This window comes from Perca fluviatilis, chromosome 23 (genome assembly GCF_010015445.1).
Source record: "Perca fluviatilis chromosome 23, GENO_Pfluv_1.0, whole genome shotgun sequence".
NCBI lineage: Eukaryota > Metazoa > Chordata > Actinopteri > Perciformes > Percidae > Perca > Perca fluviatilis.
This window is the reverse complement of record NC_053134.1, coordinates 23,623,359-23,631,957: the sequence shown is the minus strand read 5'-3', so window position 1 is coordinate 23,631,957 and position 8,599 is coordinate 23,623,359. Positions and strand designations below refer to the sequence as shown.

At 41.3% G+C, this 8,599-nt stretch overlaps 1 protein-coding gene and 1 long non-coding RNA gene across 2 annotated transcripts in view; one reads left to right on the top strand and one right to left on the bottom strand.

The window, feature by feature from the left end:
* LOC120553165 (chloride anion exchanger-like) overlaps positions 1–1,023 on the bottom strand; it is a 20,246-nt gene extending 19,223 nt beyond the window's left edge. The window contains exons 1-2 of the mRNA XM_039791272.1: positions 910–1,023; positions 1–121 (exon numbers count right to left, since the gene is read on the bottom strand). The exon at positions 1–121 is cut by the window's left edge and continues 56 nt beyond it. Coding sequence (XP_039647206.1) covers positions 1–75 — 75 coding nt within the window. The 5' untranslated portion in view covers positions 76–121; positions 910–1,023. The remainder of the gene's footprint in view (positions 122–909) is intronic.
* LOC120553168 overlaps positions 1–8,378 on the top strand; it is a 17,925-nt gene extending 9,547 nt beyond the window's left edge. Inside the window, exons 2-3 of the long non-coding RNA XR_005638123.1 lie at positions 4,158–4,290; positions 8,082–8,378. This is a non-coding gene — a long non-coding RNA (uncharacterized LOC120553168). The remainder of the gene's footprint in view (positions 1–4,157; positions 4,291–8,081) is intronic.
* The last annotated feature ends 221 nt before the right edge of the window (positions 8,379–8,599 follow it).

The window sequence follows — 8,599 nt, the reverse complement described above, 5'->3', positions numbered from 1 at the left end:
ATGGTCCTGGGCGAAGGCCTCCTCCGAGTACAGCGGCCGGGCCACCACGTACTGCTTTGCTCCCGCTCGCATCATCTCACCTCTGCTGCCTGGTGCACTGCTGCTGCCTCTCTATGTGGCTCTGAGACCCATTAACCACATTAGGTTAGGAAGAGGCTCCTGTCTTGCCTTTGAACATCACTTATGAAATAACATTAACAGCGAACAACAAAGGGGCCAGGCCCACAAATATAGTGGCAGGTACATGAGCCAGGTAAGGACTTGTCAGGCTCTATTTGAGCTCTAGGAACAAGAACACCAGAGAGGCTTGGTTTTGAATTTTTAGCACTGAAATGTGTCTCTGACTTTTCCTGGATCAACTGGAGCCCAAAATTACGGGAGAGGATTAAGGGCCACATGTGGAAAATGTATTTTTGAGTTCTGAGTTGAAAGTCAGTATTCGGAGTTGAAAATGTGAGGCAGGAAAGCAAGAAGAAGAGTTGGACCCTTGGTAAAGCATCACTTCGTAGGGGAGAACAGGGTCATGAGTCACTTTTTACATTTTATGCTTCTATGACAAATTAAAGTATTAGGGCCACATGTGGAAAATGTATATGAGTTCTGAGTTGAAAGTCAGAATTCTGAGTTAAAAGTCAGATTTCATGTGGCCCTAATCCGCTTCCATAAAAAATACATAAGCACCTTTGGTTTCCTGAGAAACAAGTCAGAAAAAAAATCAGAATTCTCTCTCATAGATTTTGCATGTGGCCCTAATCCGCTTCCATACAAAATACATCAGCACCTCTGGAATTCTGCTTCTGAGTTCAAAGCTATCACAACCGAAAGCTCAAACAAAAGAGTACTTAAGTAGTTTCTTTTTCCAGTAACTTTCATATCCTAATGTGAAGTAGTGCAGCTTGTCCCACATACCTGACAGTGTCCTAATCTGTCTCAAATCCAAACTCTCCACTCTGTCGTCTTCTTCTTCCTCGTCCTGCTCCTGGAGATCTACTGCGATTTCAGCTGGCTTTGCCATTAATAAATGCCACCTCTGCCGCTTATCATGGCTGTAATTATTAACAGCAATTATGATGTTTCGCACAACAGCTCCGACGCCTGCTTTATCCTTGACCATTGTTCTTACTGATATCTCTGACCTGCAACTTTTAGTGGAGACTTTCCGTCCCCAAAGCGCATTTGGAAGATATTGTACCGATGGGATAGGGAGGATGTGGACAGGATAGAACATACAGGACATAGAGGACAGGACAGGGCAGGGAACGTTTTAATTGAAGTGGAAATCAAGTAGCTTTTAAGGATGGAAAAGCCCACTAAAGGTTTGGCGGCAGCACTCTGCAGTGCACTTCAAGGGTAAAAATAGTCTGCAGGAACCAAGATTTGTTTGAGGAAAACACTGCAGAATGCAAGATTTGTATTCCAAGATTCATTTATCTAGCGTGCGATAAGACACGCTGATACTCTGATATCACATCAGATTCCTGTCGTGAATGTTGAACACATTACAGGTCAATCCGTGAGTCATCTCAACTTCATCAAAACTTTTATGTTTTTCCTCCACCGAGTGGACAGAACAGAGAGTGCGTTCCTTCAACTCATTGGCAACACCAAGCAAATGGATAAGAAAGTGCAGAAACTGTAGGAGTGTGTGTGTGTGTGGGGGGGGGATTGTTGCTGGTTTCAGTGCAATCTTATCGAAGTGTCTACTCAGAATTAAGTGGAGAGGTAATGCCTGCCCCCATTGTTTGTCCAGGATCAAGCACAGTTCAGGCCAGGTTCATGGGAAATGTGTGTGTGGGAACCCTTGATGCATGAATACATCTCCTTGTGAAAATAGAATATCGAGTTTTGGGGATTGGCATTTTTTTCTTTTTAACCTGACAGTGAACGTGCATAATTGTGAATGCACATATTATGTTTTTAAGGTGTGCATTTGTGCTCATATGTGAACATCTGACTGTGGATGTGTGATTTCTTTAATTTTCTTTTTTCTACCTTTATTTTTCTACAAGCAAGTCATTAAGAACAGGTTGTTATTTACAATGGCTTACCCACTGGAACAATAATTCTTGGGTAAAATCCCTCAGCCCATACAAATAACTATAATAAACCAGTGTGAACTGATTTGGCCTTTGTTCTGTCACACCATGCCTAGTGATAAACAATTGATATCTGATGAAGGCCGGAACAATGATCTGCCAAGGTCAGCCACTTTCCACCTCGTATGATTTTATTTCCATTGATAAAAAGAGAATCAGTGATTATCAATCACTGATTAGCAGCCGTAATTTGGCACGGCAGTTAAGTCAAGCTTTGGATTTCTGTAGTAAGAACGACACTCTGTATTTATAAAGGGTGGCGTCTTTTTTTTTATTTTTTTTTTTTGCCTTTCTAAAACCTAAAACACATTTTTTTTAGAGTAGTGAGAGCTAGCCTTACATCACAAGACCAAATCGCAAATGCGAGTTTGTCTGAAACCTCAGTCCATTTTTTTATTTCCAAGGGGCGTTGTCTACGGCCGTACACCCAAATGCCTCTGTACACAATTGGACTGAACTACAACCAATCAGAGCACTGGACAGATTACCACATGCAGAAATGAGCTGTGATGGTGCAGCACTCCTCTTAAATTTGGTCGGGTTTGTCCAAATTTCCCGCTGTTCAATGCAGACCTTATAATCAATGTAAGGTCATGAAAATTGTATGGGGTGTGTACCGCTGTGTGTGGCCTTTTATTATCAGTTGAAAAGTTTGAAAATCATGTCACTGACAGCAGTTGCCTAAAACTGCCCAGAGACTCCTGACTCCCGCCGCTCATTAATGAGGAAAAATGTTATACAATCTCTTCAAGGCATACCATTAAATAAAATATAATATTAATAAAATAATACATTTTTGGGCTGTGCTGAACATTTGAGAAGGCGCATGTCGGAGATCATGTCACAATTGTCTGTTACTGCACTGAAGACCTTAATTGACATACATTTGTTAAAGGTAAAGGTATATGCAGTATTATCCTAAAAACAATGTATAGACTAATACAAAAGTAATCCTTCTCGATCATCATTAATGTCCCACTAGAAGTGTGTGGTGGTGTGTGTATCTCCAGAGACCCTGTCCTCTACCTGTATTTTCTCTTTTCTTTTCCTGTGTGAGGGACGTTAATGGATGTCAGCAAAGAGCCTTTTGGCGCCACGTGGGTATGTAACCCCCAGCCAATAACAGCGTGGAGGGTGCGCAGCCTTTCTCATTCCTAACCTCCACTTTGCCCCTCGCGTCTTATACCGACGCAAGGGGCATGATGAAGTTTAACTGACAGACACACACAGAAACAGACAGGATGAAGCTCTGCATTCACTCATAATCTGACAATACGGCACCTTTCCGCAGTGTTTCTGTGTTTATTTATATTACATAACGGCTGTGAAACAATCAGAAAATAAAGTTTTATTCCTCTGATTCACTGCTTTGTTCAGTGCTCCCTCTTTACATTCGCTTTCTATCTCGCTCGACCACGGCTACTCTCTCTCTCTGTATCTGAGCCGGGGAGGAGGGGCCATCTTTGAACGCTGTGTGTTGACAAACAGTAAGCGATACTACATTTCACATCTATATTATAGATAGTTTTTTTTTTTTACAGTGCAAATTCAGATTTGTAATCAAGCTCAGGCCCAGAACTTGTTTCGGGCTAGGGTCGGACTTGGACATCTAGGTTCATGTAGGGTTGGGGCCTGATTTTCTGGGCCCCTATCACAGCTCTAGTTGCCAGGCTAAGTCAGAGCTAACCAGCCATAAGAAGCTGCTGTCAGACTGTGAGACAGGGAGTCTGGTGGAGCTTTGACAGTCACTAGAAGAGAATCATTGGGTGGGTACCTTTTTGTTGTAGCTTCGCTAGAAGCTCTACGATGAGCAATGTTTTAGTTTTCTTTGACCCAGCTGTAGTAGCAACACACCGAAAGCGATGTGTCCCAAAGCAAAGTTCAGCCCTATCCTCCCAACTGTCATCCCACGGGAGTTTGCAGGCCTGGTGTAACAATTAAATGTGGATCGTTCAATTTGTGGATCATCGGATAGGATTCTCTGTGTATTTGTGCCCTATTAATTTCTTTTTCTTTTTTTAAAGATAATTTTTTTGGGGGGTTTTGGCCTTTGATTGTTAGGATAGCTAAAGACAGGAAAGAGGACGAGAGGAGAGAGAGGACGACATGCAGCAAAGGGAAGCAGGTTGGAATCATACGCTGGGCTGCTGTGGTGAGGACTGAGCCTCGGTACGTGGGGCACACACTCAACCAGGTGAGCTAACAGGCCCCCCACCCCCCCATTCATTTCTTATCAGACAGAAGAGAATGTACTTTTACTACTATCGGCAGCCAAAAAGAACACTGAGATCAAGAACAACTTGAGCACACAGAGTGTCCTGGTCTGTCTTGCTGGCGTGAACAGAACGTGATGAGACGGTTACAGGGGGAGTCGGGAAAGAAATTGTGCTTGACATTGCAACACTGTAAGGTCTCTACTCTTATAGTCATGACTATCCTAGTTACAGAAGACTGAGAAAAACATGTATCTGTCTTTTGCTACAGTGCTACAGAGTGACACATATGTTTTTTTAAATCAACATCTTTTTTTATTTAGTTTCCAGTGCAGCAACATACAAAGCTGTCGACCCGTCAAGGACAGGTTGTATGTAAGGAACAAACAAAAAACAGTGTATGCCATACAAGTCAAACCAACAACCTCAAAAGAAAGACCAAAATACTCAAAGTAATCCCTCTCAAATCACTGCCAATAAGCAAATGTCAGTATCCACCTGTCCCAGTGACACTGTAATTCCATTAAACGGTGCTTGATTAATAAATGTTTATAAAGCCTGGAATGAGTTCAAAAGAGCTCCCCATGCTTTCCGAAACCTTGCATTTGAATGCTGAAGCGAGAACCTGATTTTTTTTCAAGCTTTAGGCAGGACATAATGTCTGTCAGCCATTGTGTATGAGTGGGTGGGGCAGATTCCCTCCACCTTAGCAGAATTGCTCGTCGGGCCAGAAGAGAGGCAAAAGATATAGTATGTTGTGTATCTGCAGATAATCTGTGACACATATATGTGTTACAATATCACAAATGTTTCCAATCAAAGTCCGCATAGGGAGGAGGTCAGGGTGGATGGATTAGTCAACCCTGGAAACCGCCGTTTGTGTCCCATGTGAAACCAAAAGTCGACGTTGACCTATTATATATTACATATCGTCACCTTCCTAAAATAATGGCCTTCCTAAATAATTTTTTAACAAAAATGATTTCTTTGCGTAAATCATCTCCTCATGGTGCTGGCCACCTCTGGTAAAATTGCCTACATCCTCTGTTGAACAGGTCATGTGATTCTACACCTTTAGTATAACTGCCTATGTCAAGCGTGTGACTTAAGCTGTTTTTGTGTTTTCTGAAAAACCTGAAAAAAAAGACTTAGCCAATTATTTTAGGAAGGTGACGATATGTAACTTAAGTTACATAGCAAACATAAACATAATCTTTTCCCAAACCTAACCAAGTACTTTTGTGTCAATATATACAACGGTAACCAAGTGTTTAGAGCGGCGACCGTTTCACAACGTGAGTGTAATGCAGTTTAGTTGTATGGGAAATAAAATCTTTAGAAGACAGGCTTGGAAAACAAAGTATATGGGAATTGTAGTCCAACGGGGAAAGGCAGAGAAAATGGAAGAGACACAAACATCTGACAACCCCAAAGCCTCGAGTTCTTGCCTTGTGAAGTCGAGGAAGTCTTTTACAGAAGACTTATATAGATAGTAGGAAAGCACCGGTGTTACTGATAACATTTACAATGACTTGAATAGAAAGGGTCCCAGTAAGCCATGACAGTGTGACAGTGAGCCAGCATGAACCTGCATGCCACAAACCTGAAACTGAAGCAGCTAAATTCAATTTACCCATCATTTATTTCCTTATTTACACTTTTGCTACACCAATTCAACCCCTGGATAGAAATATACAGTAGATGACAATTCAGATAAAGATTATGTGGAAATACTTTGAAGGATGTTGTAAAACGTCTGATTAACAGTATTAACAACACCTATCAGTGCATTGTATGCTGTTATCTCTTCGGCCAGGTGGGTGGGATTGGATTAGACGGATGGAAAAGTTGAGACAGACACAATATGGATAGCAAGCATAGAAGTTTGGGGGGAACCAAACGCTGTTGGCAACTGAGGCTCGACACACGGAAGGTGTTTTTTATGGCACAGACTTTAAACCCATTACAGACAATAAATAGTGACAACAACCGGTGGAGATTGTATACAAGGCAAGGTTTAAGGCAATGCAAGGGAAATGTATCTTTATAGTACATTTTTATACCCAAAAGTATGGAAGAGGATTAGGGCCACGTGAAAAATCTATTTGAGTTCTGAGTTTAAAGTCAGAATTCTGACTTTAAAATCAGAACTCAAATCCTTTTTTTACACGTGGCCCTAATCCTCTTCCGTACAGAGGAAACATAAAGTGCTCTACAGATTACACACAGTAAATCAAAAAAGAAAAATAAACCTTCAACGCAAAGATAACCGATGCAATCAAAGATTATTGACAATGGACTGATAATGAAGATCAACAGCAGGTTTTGGCTCCAGACTTCCAGTTCTGGAGAAACGTAATGGAATTTCTCAGTAAATAATAATGAAGATATGAATGTGTAAAGCCCCTGATGAAGATGCAGAAAAGTGCAAATATTGAGCAGTTCAAGTATCACTTACTGATGCAGACAGGTCCCTCAAATCATAATCAGGCCTCCTAGTACAGGTTTAAAGGTGGTGTTCTATTATTCCTCCTCTGGTCTTTATGTATTTGCCTACTGAGAATTCACCAAAGCACCACAGACTGCTGGGGTGTACACAAACTTAAAGTGTGTTTTCTTGGGCTTGGTGCGCGGGACAGAAAGCTGTGTATGTGAGCATGTTTGCTTCTGTGACTGATGTTACCAACCATGCAGTGTTCTCTCGCACAGTGGCTGTAGCAATGTCGAGGACAGGGTAAACATTGTTCTACCATTAGTGGAACAATGTTTACTGTATGCTCGGACCTTCAAAGCTTTACAACCAGGAATGGATGCCAACAAGGAGTACAAAGTTTACAGGTTCACATAGGCTGGGGGAAAAATCAATAACGGTAAAGGCAAACATAAAAGTTAAGAAAAGTTTCAAACATGAGCGGAAAGGTATGTTGTTTTCATTCTACATGTAAACCTAAATCCCACTGCATTTAGTTGGAAATCATGATCCAAAATGTCAGGGTGGATTATAGAGAAATGTTTATAAAAAAAAATATATAGAGATGGAGACAATGCTCAATTACAACTCTGTCTCCTAAAAGATTACATTCCCATACGACCAAAATGCATTCTCAATTACATTTCAAGGATTGTCCTGTTTTAAACACATTTTACAAATGTTTTCAAGCGGAACAAAATTACTTAGTCAGGTGAAGTTCATTTTGCAAATTGTATGTTTTCACAATACATTTTTTTTTTAAATATGTCGTTTATAAAGGTGCCCTGCCACACATATTTCATGACTTTGTGGTAATGTCTGAAGTTCTACCATGGACTCTGTAAAATTTTTTGTGGAGAAAATGCCTTGGTTACCTTGTTTCAAGCCATTCTAGCGTGGTATAGAAAGCCTACAGGAAGACTCAGCTCGATTTGTGCCAGTTCTCATTAATATTCAACGAGCTAAGCTGCTTGACTCTGATTGGCTAACAGCTAGCAAATGCTGCTTATTTCTTTTCAGTGGCTAGAGCTGACAGAGGAGGTAGCCGTTCATTTTCACATTCACAACATAACACAAACACATATGGACCTAACATATTTCAAAAAAATGCAAGTAAAAACAGTTTTGTGTGGCAGGGCGGCTTTAAAAGCAAAGGTGTGAAAGCTCTTTACTGTTTTTACTGTTCGTGGCACCAACGAGGTGATCTGATACTTTTCTTGTAGTTCTCACAGAATGATTCACTGCTGAAAGATAAAGATCACTCTTAACCCACGCCAGGGTGTTTCTATCTCTCTCCTTAAGGTCAGTGGTGTTTTCAGACGTGGCCCATCAGAGGGAGGAAACGCAGTGGTTATGCCTCCAACCACAGACGCGTGGTGAGCAGTCGTCAACCAGTGGTTAGTGGTGTTTCACGTTTATGTTTTTGTTCCTTTCCAAGCCCTCAACTCACACTCAAATAGAGTGTTGTAGGATGTTTGCTGAAGGAACTCAACATTGAGCTTGTGCCAGAAGATGCGGGCTGGTTTAACAGAGATGGATTGATATATAAATAACTGCAATTTTGTTTCATTGTTGCGGAGGCCCCTGGAGTGATTACAGGTGCTACATTTACCCTTCAAGCATCAATAAATCATCAATATTTATGATGTGAATATTGCCTCTATACTGTGTACCACTATGGTGTAGGTCCAGTGTCTTTATAGAGCCCCAGGTGTGATGTAGGGTCTTCAGCTCTCTCCCCGCCATCCTTCGCCAGGTATTCTTGGGTCGGCCTTCTTTTTTTTACGTTTGCCATCTGGGGTCCATTTCTGAAAGCAGGT